This window comes from Mchenga conophoros, linkage group LG16, assembly GCF_057382185.1.
Source record: "Mchenga conophoros isolate Kocher_MC1m ecotype Shallow Benthic linkage group LG16, M_conophoros_male_GT1.1, whole genome shotgun sequence".
Lineage (NCBI taxonomy): Eukaryota > Metazoa > Chordata > Actinopteri > Cichliformes > Cichlidae > Mchenga > Mchenga conophoros.
The window spans coordinates 17,263,896-17,285,679 of NC_140541.1; the positions used below are offsets into that span (position 1 = coordinate 17,263,896).

At 40.4% G+C, this 21,784-nt stretch overlaps 1 protein-coding gene across 3 annotated transcripts; it reads left to right on the forward strand.

Annotated features, from left to right (window-relative positions):
* The first annotated feature begins 781 nt into the window (after positions 1–781).
* Positions 782–21,032, forward strand: LOC146556527 (sentrin-specific protease 7). Of its 3 annotated transcripts, none has more exons than XM_085249483.1 (23): positions 782–984; positions 4,992–5,076; positions 5,919–5,984; positions 6,063–6,178; positions 6,947–7,201; positions 7,588–7,712; positions 8,058–8,158; positions 10,411–10,741; positions 12,064–12,212; positions 13,234–13,368; positions 13,457–13,490; positions 14,063–14,290; positions 14,409–14,818; positions 14,993–15,120; positions 17,907–18,023; positions 18,138–18,254; positions 18,627–18,722; positions 18,819–19,006; positions 19,115–19,161; positions 19,249–19,292; positions 20,255–20,323; positions 20,437–20,587; positions 20,671–21,032. In XM_085249483.1, the coding sequence occupies exons 1-23, from the start codon at positions 881–883 to the stop codon at positions 20,824–20,826; spliced, it is 3,252 nt and encodes a 1,083-aa protein (XP_085105609.1). In that variant the 5' UTR covers positions 782–880; the 3' UTR covers positions 20,827–21,032. The 3 variants fall into 3 exon arrangements, with proteins under 3 accessions (XP_085105609.1, XP_085105607.1, XP_085105608.1); XM_085249481.1 differs by having other exon boundaries at positions 906–1,041; XM_085249482.1 differs by lacking the exon at positions 5,919–5,984 and having other exon boundaries at positions 906–1,041.
* The last annotated feature ends 752 nt before the right edge of the window (positions 21,033–21,784 follow it).

Consider the following 21,784-nt stretch of genomic DNA (forward strand, 5'->3'; position numbering starts at 1 on the left):
CCAAAGGAAAGAATACTATAACTTACTATATACTAGATATTACATACTATTTAATATAGTATACTTAATATTTACTGAATACAATAATGTATTTCTACACATTTTACATCAGATGAAAACTTTGGTTGTAAGATTCAGATAAATATTTATTAAAAACTAGACATTTTAAATGAGAATAAGAAAGAAAAGTATGGATCCTGGTGTTATTTGTCTCTCAGAAACAGTTCATTTCTTCCCTTCAACTCATTCATGTCACCTAAAAGGTAAACCTGTTTCTCCATCACCTGTTCAGCTCTGATGATTCAGTAAGGACATCTCCTGGTTTCATCTTCATGTTTCCCTCTCACCACATATCCAAACCGATATCATGGCCAGCAGCTTTACAGCTGTGGCTCCAGCAAACATCAGCTGATACTAGAAATTAATATTAAATAAATTCTACCGACAGCTGATCAAGCTTAAACGTGCTGCTGTTGTTTAGCGCTACATCTGCTGGTTCCCTCTTTCTGGCGCAGAGAGAAAAGCCGATCAGCTGATCATTGATCAGTTTCATGATTGAATTAGTAACTTTCTAGCTTAAGTAGTTATGAAATCCCGTTCCTTTTCACCTCAACTTTAAGGTTCGACCTCCTCTGCTGTAACTGGTCAAGCCCAGATTCGATCATGACCAACTGGCCAATCCACCACCATTCATTTATATCGTTAAAAAAAAAAAGAAATAAACCCCCATCGGCCCATAAAAACGAAAAATCACGAGCGCCCCACCGGGCAAATGCCCTGGTCTCAGCCCGCTCAGAACACCGGCGCTACAACACCGCCTGGGAACAAACTGCTCTTCACGCTCTTGTTTTGCTCTGGATGCACTTCCGGGTTTCACCGGATGTTCCTAAGGAATATTGCAGCGCCCGTTGGGTACACTATCGGACTGTGGAAAATGTGTGCCTTCTGTGACTGTAAGGTGCAGGTGTACACGTCCGTGGGAAAGTAGGTTTCCAGTTTCCTGATACTGTGCGTTGCACTTGCGAGCGGCTGTGGCCTGGGGTAAGCTTTAGCTTTCCTGCGTGTTTCTAGCATCATGGGTAAGCCATAGCTTTAACGCTGCTAGCTGTAGCCGAGAGCTAATCAGATTGAATCTTTCTGGTGTGTTCAGGCAGAGAAAATAAACATAAATAAACACGAGGTCTGCACGGTGACCTCCGAGGTTACAATGTGCCGTGTTACAACCATAATAAAGGTTGGCTGTTTGGATTGGGAGCAGCATGTGCGCTAAACATCAGCTTCAATTACAAAAGAAAGCTGGAGTGTTGCTTGCTGAACTGGCAGTGTCGGTCGCTTATGGTTAGCTGCAAGTCGGTACTGTTACAGTCACAACACTGAGTTTTATATATATTTCTGAGTTTGCATTTCATCATTTTGGCTTATGAGAGTCCACAAAGAAACTGATTTATAATTCATTTAACTTCATAAGATCTGTCGATGGTGGTTGATGCAAAATAGGAAATGCATGTGAGTTTAAACATATAGGAAGTACATTTTCTTTTGATCATGTTTGGCAGCAATTCGTGTGGTCTGCCAAGTGCCTTTTTCCCCTTTTACAGCAACATGTGATGTAGTTTCCTTTTGGAGAGGGTTTATTTACTGAATAATACTTTTTCCAGGGTTTGAAGTCAGTTAACTGACTTCAAACCCTGGAAATACCCTGGAAATACTCATACTTTTGTGATACACTGGCCAGGATAACAACGTGGGCAATGTATCTGCAATATTCTGCAGTCTGACACACTCTGAGAGACATTTATGTCAGATGCATAATGACATATGCCCATTGACCATTTTATTAGGTACACCCGTTCAACTCAAAACAAATACAGCCAATTACATGGCATCAATTTGAGGCATGTAGATATGGCCAAGAGGACCTGTTCAAACTCTGAGCATCAGAATAAGGAACAAAGGTGCAGCAGAAGACTACAGCGGAGTGGCAGTTAAGAACAGGAAACTGAGGCCACATTGTGCACAGGCTCACCAGAATCGTCCAATCTCTATTGTCCGATTCTGGTCTGGTTTCTGCTGCAACATTTTGTTAGTAGCATTATAATTTAAGGTAAACAACATGAAAGCATGTGGTGGAAGTGTAATAGTGTGGGGATATTTTCTTGCACACTTAAGGTCCTTTAGTACCAACTGAGCACCGTTTAAACATCACAGCCTACCTGAGAATTGCTCGCCACGTCCATCCCTTTATGACCAGAGTGTAAACATCATCTCAGGTTTGGTTCTAGCAGGAAAGCGCACTATGTCACACAGGCAGGGCTCTAGACTAACTTTTTGCCATGGTTGCACTGGTGCGCCTAAAAATAAAATTTAGGCGCACCAGCACAAAATTTAGGCGTACAAGCACAAAAGTTAGGCGTACCCAAATTTTTTAACTGCATTACTTAACACCGCAGTTTTACATGTTCACGTTTTTTTTTTATTTGTAAATGATTAACTAACAACCTTTCAAAATGATTAACTTGACACCCCCTTTGCTGCCCAAATTAACAGCAGCTCCATCAGCCCCCATAGCAATGATTTTATCCAACCAGTTACTGCACTGGTCCCCAAGAGCAGCAAATGCTTTCTTTGAGGCAGCATAAATTCCTAAACAAATTAAAAAAAAACCATTTACCTCTCAGATCAAGAGTTTACAATGCAGTCTTTTTCAGTTTGAGTTTCTATATTCATGTATTATTGCTATGTTTAATTTTCAATGATAAGAACATGCTAGATATGGTTAATTCAGTAACACGACGTAATATTATTAATCATATACATAGGCTACGTGACATGACATGGCTTACCTTGGGCATGGGCATGCTGGACCTCAATATGTCCAATCAGTATATTCGCTGGTCTTCCTTTTTGCAAGATACGAGCGTACACAATGACACATTCTTTTGAATCGATGTCTGTGTCTCCATCGATCAGGAAGGCCATGTATGTACTGTTCGCAATTTCCACTGACGTCTTTTTTTTCAGTGTGTCAGCGATTACGCCTATAAATTGGGCGCACGCAACATCATTGCTGTATGTGGGGTTTATGTCCAAGCCATTTTTCCTGTGAAGAGTTATTTCTGACTTGAACTTAGTAAACGGAACTTCTTCTTTTGCAATATTGTAGGCGATGTTAAACTTAATGATCATCTCGGCCTCCTCCGATGACCTGTTTACTCCTGCCTGCCGCTGAAAGGCAGTGGGGAGCGGGGACATTTTGGCAGAGCATTTATCGCGGCATATAATGTGTCTTCTCGATGCTGTATGCTTTTTCAGCGTTTCAATTCGAAACGTATTAGCACCAGTGACAAATGCTGTGTTGCCGGCCATGGTCTTTCCACACTCGCGACAATAAATGCAGTGCATCATATTGTCAGCTTGGCTGTATCTTAGCCAGGGAAACTGGTCAAGCCACTCGATTCGAAATCTATACATTTTCTCACTTTTACTTTCAGTGGACTCCGGCTGGGAGTCGATCGTATGTGGCTCATTTTCTGATGCCGTCTCCGGACCAGTGTTTGACAAAAACGGAGAGGTTGATGGCTCCGTGTCAGAGCGCTGGCTCAGAATTTTGGACTGATCAGGCCTTAACTTAACGAAAAAGTTATCAATTTTTCTTTTCATATTTTCTCAATACCAACTTCATACACTTCTGACCTGGGCTACTCACCCTTCTCTATCTGCCCGCACTTTCAAACATAAACACAAGTAGGTCTGCAGGAATATCTGGACCACGGCCAATCACAGAGGTCCCCGCCTCTGAGTATCTCTGATTGGTTTAGAACACGACATGGGCATAATGTGTGTCTGTTGTTGAACACACGGAGACTTTCAGGGTTGCTGAAACTTTTTTTTCCGAGAAAATACTTGGTCGCACCGGTGCAACCAAGTATTTTTTATTAGTCGCACCATGGAGAAATTTGGTCGCACTCTAGAGCCCTGCACACAGGTCAAATCTTCTCCAGCTGGTTTCTTGAACTTGACAATGAGTTTATCAGATCTCAGTCGATAGACCACCTGTGGGTTGTGGATGCGAAGTTATTAAATTTGCAGCAACTGTGTGAGGCTTTTATGTCAATGTGGACCAAAATCTCTGAGGAATATTTCCAGCAACTTGTTGAATCTATGCCATGGAGAATTAATACAGTTCTGACGTGGGGGTCCAACCTGATAGTAACAAAGTGTATCTAATAAAGTGTCCGGGGAATGAATGTATTACTCTATTTATTTATTTTTAAAGAAAGCTTATTGTGGTTCTGGGGTTATTATTCAGTTTTAATAATGTTTGAGTGTTTAGCTGAATGTGTGGTTTGCCATGTTCCCCCTCATTTTTCTTTTCTTTTTTCTTTTTTTTAAACACAAGCTGATTAACTGCTGTTTATTTAACCATGTATGCGTGACCACAACAAGTCATGAAGTACTGATGTTTTTGCCTGAGCAAATAAAAAAAACACAGTGTTATGTCACGTTTCATTAAATCAGGCTCAGTCATTTTTGTTCATAAAATATTCCATAAAAACTGGAAAATGTGTTTTGTTTCAATGTTCAGAAAACATATCCCAAGAGGAAGCAGTTATGTTGTATTCCTGTGTTAATATTTGTCTCACAGCTAACTATAGGTCATAAAACTATATGTCAGCAAGTATTTCCTGTTTTAGGAAGTCATTAGTCTTCCCATTACGCACATTTTTCTCTGTTTTATCACATTTGTCTAAATTTTATTAACATTTGGCAGGAATCTGTTAGCATGTCCATCTTTTGGAAGTTATTTGACTGAGCCACCCAGTTGGAGTTTTTCTTCCAACAAAACTTGTTGTTTGTTAGATTTATACCATTTTCACATTCACATGCAGGCCATTTTACATGCTACTGTTCTTGATGATGATAATAATAATAATAATGATGGCACACTATATGGCTTTTTTCACATTTGTCTTTTTGTTTGCTTCTTGCAGTCTTGTTGCTGTGCCTTACCCGTGGACCATGATGGAGCAAAGGAGAGCCTTAACTATTCCATTTACAGTGGGCAAGGATAACCTGGTATATATATCACCTATGTTTTATGAAATACCCACTTTCCATTTCATCCATTCATTCTTGTGAGCTTGTGTGAGTGTGCCGTTTTAATTGTATTTCCTCTTGGCCCAATCCTGTGGTGCTGATGGCTTCATTGCTGCATTCATATCCTTTGCTGATCACAAGCACGTTGCAAATTGGGATTCTTTTACTTTCTCACATGTTTGCTCTTGTCAGTCTGATAATCAGTGAGCCCACTCTCTTCCTAGTAAGGGCTGGAGACCTGACTGATTGAGGATAGGGAGCTGTACTTAGTGGATTTCCTTGCATAATCAACGCTTAAAAGCTGTTACAAGGATTGCAACTAAGAGTTACTTTGACTCCCACTGAAGCTGCTGATTATGTCTTCGGTGAACTTATTCATTGCTGGTGTTTGTAAAATATCAGAAAACTAGCAAAAATAACACCTCTTAAGATACCACAATGCTAAGTTCTCCTAACAGAAGTCTAGATTTAGTTTACAATGACAAAACGAGAAGCAACAGATGCTTCTTGAGAAACAGCTGAAAGTGGACAATGCAGGTCTTTTTGCCCGAGAGTCAACATTTTTAAATAGGTGTCAGCTGACTCGTCCAACAATTCATGGGTTAGGGAGCTTTGACTGCTACCCATCATTGTATTTGAACTGGAATTATAGACGCTAGCTTATACACACCGCTTTAACAGCAGCTGGTCTGACAGTTGCAACTGCATGCAACAAGCTTAGCATATTTCCTTAGTTGTGTGAAAGAAATCTTGTGCTTTTGTTTATTGCATTGCAATGTGTTTTATACAAGCATGGTCACTAATAACCATATTAATTTTAGATGGAAAATCCACTCAGAATTCCCATGACATGTCTTTCATCAGAGTATGGAAAATTAGAAAGACAGGTACAGCGTTATCTTTATGCTAACATGGTTATTCTGGGTTATTCTTATAACTAACAGTGTCTGCCTCCTCTTTGAAAGGTTTCCTGGACTGCGTTTGCAGATTGCAAATTCAGAAATCGCAAGTCACCGCATAAAAACGGATCCACGAAGTTTGATCACAGCCATGCAGCTATGATCGCACTGGACATGGACAGGTAAGGAGGCAAGAAGTGTCGTGTGATGATTTGACTTTTTTAAACTGCGGACTAAAATATCTGCTTATGATTTAAAACTCATAAATATGTGCTGTTGTCTACACTGAAGCGTATTGCGCTTATGTTCTCTGTAAAAAAAATAAATAAAATAAAAAATAAAAAATTTTTCTTTGCAGTCTTAAGCATTCACAAAATGGGGCGCTCACAATTAATAATGAAGTTCTCCAAGGTCTCTCTTAATCTAACCTTCATTACTCCAGGACAACAAAAATAAAAAAGTGTCACTGCAGTATTTCTTCAAAATTAGAGTAATATCATTTCTCTGCAGAGCACTTGCAGGAGCAACAGAAATGGGAGAAGAAGGGTAAAGAGTGCTGATAAATTAAATAGATGGAGGTGGTCATTGTTCTTTAAGACAGGTGCTGCACAGTTAGTATACGTCCATTAAAATGCCTGTTTGGGCCACCCAGACATATTTGCCTTTTCTGTATATATTTTATAAATTTTGCACAGTGGTCAGAGTTGCGGTCCATAAAGGAAACATTGCAAACACCATGACTCAAAGCCAAGCTTATCATTTCTGCACATGTGACTTATCTACACCATTAGACCGCACCCTGTTGATCAGCTGGCACACATAAAGTCTCACGTGCAGAGATAGATGAGTTTTAAGCCTGAATACCTCAGTGGGCTTGATGGGAACAATATGCGGAGAAGACGTCGTTCGAGGAAGGTTGTGAATCAACGATTCTCTGCTTTCTCCCACAGGAGGAAGCCTCTTCTGATCCTGACAGATGTCCTGAAGACAAAATTCGGCATGGAGTATATGGAAAGGACAAAAAAGACTCATAGTGCGAAGAACAGAGGACAAACGCCAAGCAGGCGGAGGGAGAGCGGTCAGTGTAGAGAGGAAACACCGACCTACAGAGACACTAGATCCAGTCAGAGGGAAGCCAGGAATAACAGGAGCAAGAGTGTGACACCCAAGCGCAACCAGAGGACTGTCACTCCAACCTCCCAAAGGTGGGATAGCATTGTAAAAGAAGTAATGTGAAGGACTATTAGTTAGATGAAGCAGTCGGTCTCTCTCAAATATCCTTACGAGCAGTAAGTTCTGGTAAACACCGACCAACCCAATAAGACGAAGGGGGGGGAAAGTAAGTTAAAAAGTGTATGTCTTTCTGGCCACTTTCATTAATTTTACATCTTTAGAGGCTTGTAGAATCTGCAGTAGCTCATTTTAATTGGGGAAACATATTTACATACAACACACTTTACACTAAAGCCAGCATACTTTTTTTTTTCAACCCAGACCCGAATGGAAACGCCCAATTTTTAACAGTTTGCTAAAAATAGGAATAAACTGTACAGCATAATCAGAACATCTTTTCCCGTCTTTTTCTCCACAGGTTGAGCCTTAGAAGAAGACCACAAAATGTTGACAACCAAGAGGACAAAGAAGAAAGCAAAGATATCGAGGAGGTGATAATAGGCAAGGACAACACAGAAGATGACAGATTTGCTGAAGTTGTAGGTGGGTAAACATGAAGAGTTGATGCAGTTGTTGGTTTAATGCTGCTGGCGCTCTTTTGTGACTGACTTTGTTGTCATAAAGACAATGTTGGATTTAACTGTGAATAAATCGTGTACTCGAGACATTACCGTTCCATCCACCGCTGGTCTTATTTCCAGAGTAGCTTTAAAAAAAAACAAAAGTTATATAGAGCAAAGGACATCACATGTTACTCTGTTTACTTATCAGTGTTTAAAGTTTAGTAATCGTTTTCCTGTTTTTGACCTGCTTTGAGGACAGGGAATTCCATTCATAGGTTGTCAGTGGTGTATGAGTGTATTTTAACTTTATATGTTTGTCATGCAGACTGTGGGTTGTCTTTGAGCTGGGAGCCTGCTGAGGATATAGTGTCCTGTGACATCAAAGACAGGTGGACTGATTCAGAAAAAGATGCACAGCCTAGTCTGGTGAGTACCACTTTTAAAACTCAAAATGAAACCAGGAACAATCAACCTTGATTAAACTTAACCAATCCCCGGAGAGCTCAGCAGGTGTGCACCAGACTATGCAAACATGGTAGCAAATTTTCTTGTCAGCCTTGTGCTTTGAATAAGGCTTTGAGTCCTTTCCACGCAAGCAGTCAGAGTCTGAAACACTGGAAAAACAGAAACTGAAAGCCAAAGTTGATTGGCATACTTCCTGGCCATAACAATTGAGATCATGTGTGGGGAGATTCTGGCTCTAAAGTTAGAGATAAAAAGTAGAGACGCGTCCTAACCAACTGCAGGCTCAGTGATCAAGAACTGGCAGGTGACAAGAGAAAAGGTGTTGGCAAACCAATAGAAAATGTGACTGTTGGACAGATTAGGTTGAGACAGAAGCTCACTTCCTCTTTGAATTTAAGAGATTCAGTGATATAAGGAACTTTTTCAGGAGATAAAGTGACGGGGCACATCTTACTTCCCAGTACATGTTAGCATGTTGTGACCTGAGCCTAAGAGTTACTGCATGAATTCCACCCCTGTATCGTTTTAGTGAATTTAGTGCTACAGTTAACTAGATTAGAACAAAAGCTGGGAAACGAGTAACCTGCCTCAACACAGACAGCATAGACAGAAGGAAGAGCGCAGGGCACCTCCCCCACCCTCATTCAGATCTCGCGTTTGGAATTATTTTGGTTTTCATGTGACGTATGACCCTGAAGGTAAGCGAGTCATGGACTAAAGTAAAACAGTATGTTGGATGTGCCATGCAATGCTCAATTACATGGGTGGGAACTAGTGTGTTAGCGCAGTTAGCTCGTTAACGTGTTGGCCGTCTAGCCCCATGCACGGGGCACTCGGCGGTAGCTCGTTAACGGAGATTTGCCGTGTTGTGGCGTTAAGGTCATTTCAACGAGATTAACCTGAAAGCACTAGTGGGAACACAACGAATATGACTGCACATTTACGCCGACATCATCCTAGTGCAAAGACAAAAACAACAAGCATGCTACTAACTTTAGCCGAGTCATTTAGACAGCTGTTAGCACATGATTCTCCTTATGCTGCTGAGAATATAGCCCAGAAGAAGCGGATAGTATAGCTTTTATTTTGGAAAGAGACATTTCTCTGTAATAAACTCTCTTTTCCAAAGATGAGTGATTCCTCAATCAGATACAGGGCTCGCAATATCGCTAGCCCGACGTCCTGGAGCTAGCGATTTTTTCAGTCGGGTTACCAAAATCTATCTCTTCCCTGCCCGTCGGGCTATTGTAGGAAAAATATATGTCAATGCTTTTGCATTCTTTCAGAAATGTAGCTGGGTAATTATGTCATTGGCATCTGTGAGCCACTGTCAATATGTGACATATTGAAGTCGCGTTTGAATTTGCGCTTGTTTTTTTGCTTTCACTTTGCAATCTGCGAACTGTGTATAGAGAGCGACAGCACTGATCTGTGAGTGATGATAATTTGTGCACCAATTCCTCTGACATCGTCTTATTAATTGTTAGCTTACTATGCAAACATGACAAGTGAAATCTCCCGCAGCTTAAACATGTGAGAGGTTGATCGTGCAGAGAATCGCTGAGCTTATGTGAGTGCGTGTGTAAAAGCAGCAGGATTTATATTTGACTACGATGACCTGGATGACTGAGAACCTTCACAGACAGATATATATTTTAGTTCTGCTGAGCCAAATAAGACAGGTCAGGGTGAAGAAGTGACAGCCAAAGAAAAGCTTACCACAAAACGGAGAAGTTATGACAAATCAGACTATAAGGCAAAAAGAAAGTGCAGCTTTATGGTTTCATGGACAAAAGAATTTCTGTGGCTGCAATATGACGAGCTAAATAACCAGGGCTGCACATAAGTGGTCCGCAGGTGCGCATTCGCTGTCAAAATAAAAAACACGCACAAGGGTTAGGGTTAAATTTAAAAACTGTACTTTTGAGTTAAAATATATATTTATAATTTTAATAAATGACAAATTAAAAAGGCATGAACATTTTTTTGTATCGAAAAAATATCGAACCGTGACACCAAAGTATCGAACCGAACCGTGAATTTTGTGTATCGTTGCACCCCTACTCAGCAGTTGTTATTCCGTGTCTAAAAAGTGAGATTAAACATTTATTTTGTTTTACTGTATTCTAAAAATGGCTCTGTGATCTTTCAGTTTATGCTGTGTGCTCAGTAAACAGCAGAAGTGATACATTATACTTTATGTTGTGTGATAGAAGAGGAAAAGAAGGGATTCGGCGTCCCAATGCAATGGAACGGAGAGCCCCAAACGCAACCGCGAGAGCGTTCTTCAGCTCACAGAAGAAGATGGAAGAGATGGAGGAGCATTCTCTGCACCCATTTGTCACGAGGACAGTAGAGAGGATGGTGATTTGGAGAGCTTGGAGCATTGCATAGTGCAGTTCACGGTGGGTGAAGACAATGGAACAGAAGTTCTTGTCCCAGTCATCAACCCTGATCTGGAACGCGAAGATTTTACTGGCAGCCCAAGACAAAGCCTATCATCCACACAGGACAACGGGAATCAGATCAGTCCCTCTGAGCCCAGTGAGTACACCCAACAAACGTGTGGCTTCAGTCCACTGCTGAGTGTGTCTGAGCAGGCCAGAACCTGGCAAATGAATACCAGTCTGTGTGTGTGTGTGTGTGTGTGTGTGTGTGTGTGTGTGTGTGTGTGTGTGTGTGTGTGTGTGCGCGTTTGTGTGCGTTTGTGTGTGTGTGAGAGGGCCTCATTTAAACAAAACTTCAGTAATTAATTGTGCTGCATCTGCTCAGTGACTTTGAAATTGACTCACCTTGAAATAGCGGCCATCAAAATAAAGTGTGTTACTAAGTCATACATGTTATAAGCGGCTCTTAGTCAGAAAAGTTGCACAACCAATATTCCCGATTATGAGAGAGAAAGCTACTGCCTATTTACAGCATGTGATGGAGAAATAGGCTTTTGCTGATTGTTTTAACAGATTAAAAGACCTGCATTTGTGGTGACGAACCGTTTCACTCTAACAAAGTACAGCTATACTTTTGAGCGTTTAATTCTCTCAGCCCTCTTCACAAAGACCAGGATTTGTGTGTGCGTATGTGTGACACAGAGGGCGCTATCTGTTGGACTAGTTAAATGCATCTTAAACTAATCTCTTAATCAGTAATGGTGGTCAGATAAAATGTAAATGATAACTTTGTTTATGTAGCAATAAATACATGTAATTTCTTTCTTTTTTATTTCTCCACGGCTGAAAGCAGTACTGATAATTTTGGTGCTTATTGATTCTCCAGTTTTTTAAATAATTTTTTTCCCAGGGTTCATTCAAAACCAGGTTTTGGGGTCCATCCCTACTAGGAGGCATCCTAGGAGTCTGATGCCTGAACCAATTCAGCTGATTCTTTTGAGTGTGAAGCAGGATGTTATTAGGTTGTAACCATTAGTTGCTTTTTGCATACATTCACCAAAATTAGTTTGAAAAGTTACTAAAAATGTCAAAGATGTCAGCTACCCTGAGGACTTACTTATTTATCAAGTTAACAAGCTGTTATTTTAATGCCTTAAACACTAAAATACAACTTCTCTGTAGCATCCATGTTCTTTCTATGTTTATGAGGCACATGAACACACTGAAGACTGACGCAGGAAAAGGGGCCATCCGGGAGCACGTGAAAATACAATTAGCAGCTACAATGTTTTCACTGTTTAGCTTACCCACGTGCCTTTTCCTGGATTACTACTGTCCTCACTGTGGCTTTAAAGCCCATTACATTTCCATTATACAGTATCAGATAGGGGCTTATGTGTCCTCAAGCGTTTTGTACTTTTAGAGAATTCCAAAGAAAAGGTTCACTCTGGCCTCATGTTGTCTTAATGGTTGTTTCAGTTGTGCTGTCCAGTGACGATGAGGAGGGTGGAGACGTTTCTCGGGGCTGCAGCCAAGTCCGCACACTGGTCGCTGTGGAAGACGCAGTAATAAAGGGTCAGTCGTCACAGGAAGCTGAGGCCAAACAGCAACACACTGCTGACATGCAGGTTGGTAGAGTGTGTTCAGTCCAGCACAAACACATTTCATATGTGATCTCAGTTTTTATAATCCCCTTATATATGTTCTTTTCCTTTTTTATATTGTGCAGACAACAGCCTCGCACATGCCTCTAAACTGAGCTGAGCTAATGCCCAGATTAACATGACATCACAAAGGGTGTTTTACAGACATGATCCGGGGGCCTAAGGTTTTACTTCACCCCAGGGTGTCCAAGTCACCAACTGCTAATTAAAAGACAATACTTTGCCTGTGCGGCAGCCACTTAGTCTTGTATCTGACCCAATGACATGAAGGGAGAGAGGAGCCATGCACGTGGATGTCTGGATATAATAAAAGGAAGAACTTGTTCTTTTCTAAACCATTATGTTATCGATTTCACAGTCACGTGAACTAAGATCACTCTACAGCTGCTTTCAAAAACTGCCACCATTGTAAGATCGTGGCATTATAAGGAGAACATCGAGTTTCAAACCTGGTACATTAACAGTGGTTTATAGTCAATGCATTTAACACATGCATCAAATTTTGGCAGGAAGAGTCACTGAATTCAGCTTTAAATAGCTTTGCAGTGCATGCAGTGAGTAAGAATATTTGTGTGTGTGTGTGTTCTTTAGCTGTAGCACAGTATCACAGATCAGTTTCATTTAGTGCCACAAAAAGGTTGAACAAACTCCTGCAGAATAGACCACCAGGTGACCTCCTGCGTCTTCTCTTTCTTTCTCATTTGAGCAACATATCAAGACAAATATCTCGATATGCTATTTTTCAATAGACAGCGGAATACCTGCAAACTGCCATGTCATTCTTTTAACCACCACCAGATGGTGCCAAAGCAACAATTTTATATAGCCTCTGCATGCTGCCCTTTAATCATGCCACTAGTTATCTTTGTAGTCTGTTATTATCCTGACATTACCGTGTATTAATCTGTTTGCATCGTTGTGCGGCTTCGCAGCCTGCTCTATTTCCTGTAAACTTTGCATGTGTGTGTCTGTTTGTGTTTTGCAGGTGTTTGTTGTGCACAACACTACTCTTCCAGTGACTTCAGCTCCCAGTTTCAATATAGACTATTCCTGCATGGAGTTGCCCTTCTGTGGTCTGCACTGTGGAGTTTATCATGGAAAAGCAAATGGACCCATCGCGGTAACCCTAATAAAATGCAAAGATGGGCTTTTTGCCGTAAGCATGCACAGAATTTGAAAATCTAATGCATCTTTCTCTCTGTTCACAGATAGAGGAGGAAGAAATCATCATCCCACTCAAAGGTAATATTTATAAATATGTTTTGATCTTAAGTAATTCCTTTTCCTAATAACTTTTAAAGAGAACCTCTCTCCATCAGCTTTTCTGATCATTTTTTGTGCCTTTGGGCAGGGTTGTATAAGCTTTGACACAAAAACAAGTCACCTCATTTTGTTTTGGCACAGTATCCTCTCCTAGCTTTTCACTTATTTCGCTTAGCTTCTTTGTGCTAATGCGTCAAACCCTCAAGATCCCAGTAGACTTTCACCTCTGAATCTGTAAAACTCAGTCAATTTATGGGTTCATTTAATGACATTTTAGCCTGCCTTTGTGTGCGTAACCCTTGTTTCTATTAAAGAAGAGTGGTTGAACATTATTTTCCAAAGCATTAAAAACAAAAGTATTACTTAGCTAGAAAAAGATTTATAAAAGGCAAGAACAAAATTGTTACCTTATACTTTAAAAATACTTGCACAAAATATACAAGCTGTTTGTCAATTTAACAAGACAAACATTGTAAAATACCAGAAACAAGAATAAAGTGTAAAGCTGTTTGTAAAAATGTATTGTCCTTACGACCGTATCTTGTGTTCAGACACCAGTGAGGAGCTGGAGGTGAAGTTGACCTTTGAGCGTTTGGAGCTGAGGAGGTACAGTGTTTGGGAGCGACAGGAACTGGAAGAACGACAGCTGCACTTTAAGGGTGATGAGGAGCCCACACCTGCTGCTGTGCTGCTATTTTGTGTGTCAGAAACTGCTGCCGCTTCGGTACAGCAGGACCTCCGCCTGCTGTCGGCCAAAAAAGATGGAGCTGTGAACACTGGTGAGACTGCTGGATGACAAGTTCAGGGTTTTGGTCATTTAAACTTAAAAATGCTGAAGGTTTCTGTTATATAGTGCCAGCATTCAGCATTATTTCATATTGCGCTCTGTTTTAATAGGGAAAGCCAGCCCTTTCATCCTGCTGACTCTGAGAGAACCTCTGGAGGGAATGGAGGGAGCTTTTTTGCGCTCTCTCCTGGACATTGTCTGTCTCAAGACTCTGGCAAATGAACAAACCAATTTAAGGCACAGTACAGACAGATTTAGTGAGTTGGGAGACGTTCTGTCTCCTGTTCTTTCTCTGGATGATAGCATAGAGCTGATTAGAAGAACTGGACTAGACTCTTTCCTACTCTCCATGCTGGGTGTGACAAACACGGACACAGAACCTGAAGAAGACAAAAAGCCCACAGCACAAAAGACAGACTCAGTTTTAGAGACAGAGATTGCACCAGAGCCAGACACAGAAGCACCTTTGCTCAAACCAAAGCCTGATCAGGAAGAACAAAGGGTTGAATGTCCCTCTGATGTAAGTGTCTACTGGGTGGTTCAGTAAGAGTATACCACCCCCCCCCCCCCCCCCCCCCCCCCCAAACCGTTTTTTCTTTACTGGTACTCAGCTTGCAAGCCTGCACATTTAGCTTGTGCCCACTTCACAATCACCTGACAGCCACTGGTCTGTGATGTGCATTTCCCTCCACAGAAGGAGAAAGAGGAACCGACTCCTGTGTATACAATGTGCCATCGTAGAACCAGAGGATCCTACTCTGTGTCACTGTGTAAACCAGGCTCCAGCTGGACTAAATATAAACATCAGGGTCTGGCTCACAGGCAAGTAGCCTAAGCTAAGATGCTTATGAGATTCATCAGTGGAGGTTTGAGATCTGTTCATACAGACCACCAGTATATTTAAAATATTTGTACAGACAGGTCCTTAAGTATTTGGACAGTGGCACAAATTTTATAATTTCTGCTTCTTTACACCAACACAGAGGATTTGAACTACAGCAATTAAGCTGTGATTAAAGGTGTATGTCAGGTACTTTGATTTTAAGTTGCCCGGACAAGTGAGACTAAATGTTAAAAAGTTACAGGAAAAGTTTGGGTAGTTCCTTATACAGACTGTCCTATTATTATAATAGATTTTATAATTTGAGTTGATTAATTCATAGAAATGTTTTTTTTTTATATTTTTAAACTGTGGACCCAGTATAAATAGTGGAAAACCAGGAACTTTTGTGTTATTTAACTGTTTATCTGTTCATTACTTTGGTGTACTATGAATGAAGTCTTCAATGGGCTGATGTAGGTGTTAATTCAGGGAGGTTGGAGCAGTTTTGTGGATAGTTGTGGCCTGCTACTTGTTATTTTTTGAGGAAAACCAAAAACTCATGGTTGACCATGAAAAACAGGTTAAGTGGATGATCGTAAAGCTCTCATAGGTGAGGAAAACCCTTTCACAACACATCTAGCAAATTCGGGAATATTTATAAAGAAGTAGCTGTATCACCATCAAGGGCTATAATCAAAAGATGCCTTTGTGACAGTAAATACAGAGGGGCTACAGCAAGATTCAAACAGCTAGTATTGGTCAAGAACAGAACAAACTGGTTAGACTTTGCTAAGAAACATCTAAAAAACATCTGGTCCAGCTGTGGAGTAGGATTCTGCAGAAAGATTAAGTCCAGATGAGCGTGAACCAGAGTGATGGGAAGAGAAGAGTATGAAGAACAAAAGGAAGGGCTCGTGATCTGAAGCATACCACATCATCTGTCAAACACAGTAGAGACAATCTGATGGCATGGAAATGTATGGCTGCGAGTGGAACTGGGTCATTGTTGCTGATTGATGATGTGACTGCTGATAGAAGTAGCAGCATGAATTCTTTGCAAAATGCTTTACTACTTGGATGCAGTCAAAATCCGGGAACCTGGATGACCTTTATTAAAAAGGATAATGACCCCAAACACAAAGCTAAAACTACCTGAAAACAAGGAACAGAAAGTTCTCAAGTGGCCAAGTCAGTCTACTGATCTCAGCCCAAGCTTATTTTCCACTTGGTGAAAGTAGGGCTGGGCGATATGACCCAAAATTCATATCTCGATATTTTTTAGCTGGATGGCGATATAAGATATATATCTCGATGTTTTTTTTTTTTAAGCCATAAGTTAAGAACAAAAAGAGAGTTCTTAGTCACACTGTGTCCCAGATGTCACACGGGCACTTTTATTTACATACAGCGTAGATATTACTCAAAAATAAATTATCAGCATATATTAAATAATCATGGTCCATAAATAAAAGAAAACAATGTTGTTTTTGTGCATAACAAAAAGCTCACAATTGTGCAGTCAAAATGTAAACTAATAGACGCTGAGCATAATAACAAAGAGACAGATTTCACAGCTGCACCACGTCTCTGAACAGGTGCCATTTGTGGTCCTTATACACACACAGTACGTATCACTCCGCGAGGCTCCTCCTCTGTAGCCGTAATTCTCCGACAATCCATCAAGCAGTGCAGCTCCGTAGCTTAGCAAAGTCATATTAAAACATTTTTTGACAGATTGCTGAGCGCTGTGTACCACATAAAATCGGTTCGCGGTCAGTAAGCACAACCAGAATTCATACATAAGGCGCACTGTCGATTTTTGAGAAAAGGAAAGGATTTTAGGCCGTGCAGCCCCTCCGGGCTGCATGTCGTTAGCGCGGTTAGCTCGCTAACACGTTGACGCCATCCAGCCCCACGCACGGTAACTCGCTAACGGAGATTTTCCGCTTTCATCTTGTCATTGCCTGCAGGTGAAGCTATGGGGGAGTTGTGTTCAGTGCAGGAGAGGCGAGGCCGAGTAACGTTGCGTAGAGACAAAAGTGGACGAAAGAGAGGCAAACCTGCGGCTCCACAAGTATAATTATAACGTAACATAGACTATATCGATATAAACGATATTGTCACATCTTATATCTCGTATGAAAATATATCGATATTTTTTAAAAACTCGATATATCGCCCAGCCCTAGGTGAAAGCAGAGAGCTCCACAAACAAACAGCTGAACACAGCTGCAGTAAATGCTGTCAGAGCTTCTCAAAGGAGGAACCTCTGGGGATGCCAATTGACTGCAAAGTATAATTCTTAGTTAATTCTGAGCCTTTTAAAATTGTGCTATGTTGTAATATCCTAAATTGCTAAAATAATATTTTATTGAGCTCCTCGAATAAATTTTAAGCCTCCACTTTGATCACATTGTGATTGCTTAATTTCGGATCCACTGTGGTGATGTCCAGAGGCAAAATGATTAAAATGTTCAAGCTGTAACACACTGCGAGGAACTTATTGGGATTATATTTATGAACGACAAGAGGAGAGCAGGGAATATTTTGACTGGACTAACTTAATTCTTAGATTAATCACTAATCAATCACAAAAGTGAATGAATAAACAAACTGCAAATTATTTGGGGTGTTAATACTACTATGAGGTCCCCATTTATCGTAATACTAATCTGACTTATGAGATCAGTGCATCCTCATAAAAACACTTTGAATAATATGTATAACCTAAAAGTTCTGATGATCTAAATAACGGCTCATTCTTATCTCCTGCTTCCTTACTTAGGTTGATCCAGTTTCCTCCTCCGCCAATGAAAGGAGGAATCACTGTTACGATGGAGGACCTGCAGTGCCTTGACAGTGGGAAATACCTTAACGATGTTATCATTGATTTTTACCTCAAGTATGAACTTTTATTTTTTTTATTTATTAAACAAAAGGCATTAATTGATTCTGAGTCTTGGGATAGAGATGCTTCTAAATTGATCGTTTTTGATTTTTGTGTTTTTAAAACCAGATACCTCCTCCAGAACGCATCTGCTTCAGTGGTCGAGCGCTCCCACATTTTCAGCAGCTTCTTCTACAAGCAGCTGACGCGGCGGGACAATGCCAGTGAAGGTGGCAACAGCGACTCGTAAGTAACCCTGATAGAGTTTGCAGTCTGCTTTGGGGTGTACTGATTGTGTGAAATGTCTTCACTTAAAGTGTTCTTACCTTCTTACGCTTTACTGGATTTAACAAGATAGCACAATAACTGCCAGCCGTTTAAGATACACTACATCCTCCTTAAACAGTATTATAACCTGCAGTACCTTTTGAGTTGGATGCATTGGTCATTAGTGTAGATGTCCACATCTACACCATCTAAGCTTCAAAGACCAAAATGCAATGCTTAATAGATTGCATGTTTAATGTATTTAGACCTGATATGTCCTGTAATCAAGATTCATGTTACAGGCACGACTCCAAAAATGTTTTTATTGTTTTTATTTTTGTTTGTATTCAGCTGTCAGAGACAGAGGCGGCACCAACGCGTGAAGACATGGACACGACACGTCGACATCTTCAAAAAGGACTTCTTGTTTGTACCTGTCAATCAGGAGTAAGTTCAGCACAGGAGGTGTTATTTGCACAGTTTTCTTCTCTTTTTAATTTTCAGTAAATCTGTTAAACACATCACATGACTCTCTCCATTTAGAGCTCACTGGTATTTAGTTGTCATTTGCTTTCCCGGACTGGGTGAGCCTAAAATCGAGGGCTGGACAGGAAAGAGCAGCGACGTGACGGAGGAGTCTGAGAGTCAAGATGATGCGCAAGGAAGTAAAAGCTTTAATGATGATGTGGAGAAATCACATATGCGCAGTGACAATATAGACACAGACACAGGTATTTTTGACTCATGCCTTCTTTGTCTTTGGTGTTTATATGTGGTGTTTATACCAGTGACGACAGAAAGGTGAAGGTAATCATTGTGTGTCGTTTCGTGTCTTTTAGAAAATACCCAGGAAGAATTCACCAAAGATTCACCACCTAATCCAGTAGTAAGATATAATTCAGTTACATATAAGAATATTTAAAAGTGTCTGTTTGTTCCTGCAAACCAGCTCAGTCTATTTTTGTCTTTGTAGAGTTGTACAGAGCTGACGTGGCAAAAGAAGACAGTTTGCAAAAGGTGAGTTTTTACACCTTTTTAGTCCATATTCTAAAAAGAAACTCCTTTTGTCCTCTGATCATCTGTTTTCTGACCTCTTAACACCATTTATGTTCATGCACTGATAATGGTTTAGTAGGGTGGGTCTAGATGGGGTGTTTTATTAGGAAAAGCAGCCCAATGCTCTAAATTGTGGCTGTGTGTGACTTCCTGCCAGGCTCATCTGCTTTGTGTAGCTTGACATGACTTCTATCCAAAATGTATTAGGCGCATATGTTTAAGCAGAAAGCTGCTTCCAACATACGTCTAATGAAGTCATAAGCATCGTCGACAGTTACTGGTCAGCCACCACTGGCTGATTTAACCCGTTGAGTTCAGTTCAACATGCCGCTCAATGTGTTGGTTTCCCTTGTTGCTGGGCTTCAAAAATGGTGGTTTAGATTTTTGTGAAGGAGTTGGTCTCATGAGTCATCGAGTGATGCCTTTGACCGACCAATCGGTGGCATGCAGTATGATGTCACATCTTTGGAGCGACTCGGCTTGTTTGGAGCCCCGGCTGAGCAGGTACTAATAAATACCTGCTACCAGGTAGATGGTTGGATACTTTTTGATCCCACAAGGGAAATTTTTGTGCTACAGCAGCATGATAAAGAGTAAAAATAGTACAGTGTTCAATCCAGAATAATAAACAACACAGTTAAATAATAGGGATATGGCTCTTATACTATGAGATGGTGCAGGAATTTATGTATTTACAACAGTGGTTAAAAAGGCACTACAACTTAATGTAAAACCCCTAACAGCTGAGCTGAGCCAAGTAGGCACTTGCGGAAAAGAGGCAATGGTCTTTGTGTGTTTTGGAAGTTTATGTGGTTTCCCCCCTGGTCTCTGGGTATTTAAACACATCTGAACAAAAAGACTTTACAAATGAAAGCTTGATATAAAAGTAAACACTGACTTGCAGCTGTCTGTCCTCTCTGTAGGCCGTGTATTCTTATCATGGATTCCCTTAAACTTTCTCTTCATGAACGAGTCTTCAAACTGTTGCGGGAGTAAGTATGACACCTTAAACCCACAATTCTGAAGCTGGGTATGCATGGGTATGGGTCTGTGTGAAATGTTATTGTATTTTTATTTTTTTTTTAATGACACATTTGTCTGCCAGATACTTGCAGTCAGAATGGGAGGTGCGTCGTGGGTCACCGAGGGACTTTGGTCCTGATCAGATGAAAAGCTCACACTGCCACGTCCCCCTTCAGGATAACAGCAGCGACTGTGGCCTCTACCTGCTACAATACGTTGAGTGCTTTTTGAAGGTAAAGCACTTTTTTAACGTCACATTTAGTTTAGCTAATAATGCGTTCAAGGACAGCATAAATAATTCTGCTTCTGCTTTCAGGACCCCGTGGTGCACTTTGACCTCCCACTACACCTAGAACAATGGTTTTCACGGCAGCAGGTGCGAAGGAAGCGAGATGAAATCCGAGATCTTGTACTTAACCTTTACCGACATCAGAACCTGGATAATAGACTAGGAAAGCAGCTGAGCGGTTGAGCACATCACATTCCTGTAGCCATTAAAAATCACTGCTCATACTGAGCAACGGTCATTTCAGCGTGAACTGAAAATATTTCTTTTAAAGCAGATTCTTTTATTTTATGCATTAACTTGAAAATGTAAACCTTTGACTACCTGGGGGTCCTATTAGTGAATATAAAAGAATTGGCTAATTAAAAATAAAGGGCAGAAAAAAAATAAAAGCATATCTAGACACACAAATCAATCCAGACTTTTTACTGTTTGTTTTTATACTGATAACTATTTTATAAAGAAATATTAAAATTCAATTTTCTATGTAGTATGCCCAAGCAGATAATGTGTGAAAGCATAACAGTGGTAAAACTTAGTTTGCAAAGTGATATATTTAAAAAAAATTTTTTTTAAAGTTCTATTAGGATCCCCCTTGCTTTGATCTTTGGTTTCTTTTAAGCTTTTGTAGTTTGAATTCAGCTTGCTGGCATCTGGTAGACATTTCGTGTATTATCCGACTGACAGTTCAGTTCAGCTCAGATCTGTTGTGTGTTTTTTCTTATCCAGGTTGTCCCTGATGTTGCCTTCTTTTGTATCAAAGTTTTATTAGATGAGATTTACTTTAGACAAAATGTAAGAAGCGTCGGTGTGGTATTTAATAGACAGGAGTTTTCTTACTGAATTTCATTAGAAAAATATATGATTTGAAACCACAGGACTGTGCCTCTCCCTCCCAGCTACAGACAGACCCGGCAGTCACCCACTTCTCTAATTAAGTTAAAGTGTGTATAACAGTGTGTGTCTGTGACTCTCTGTAGAGCCCGACCAATACTTCATTTGAAAAAAGTCTGCTAATCTGATATATCGGCCAATTTTTTTCTTCTTTTCTTTGTGAAAAATAAACAGATGTTCTTGTTTGAAACACAGTAGGAAAGGAATTAAGTGCAAAATTGCCGTTGCTTTCATATCAAATTGCTTCACT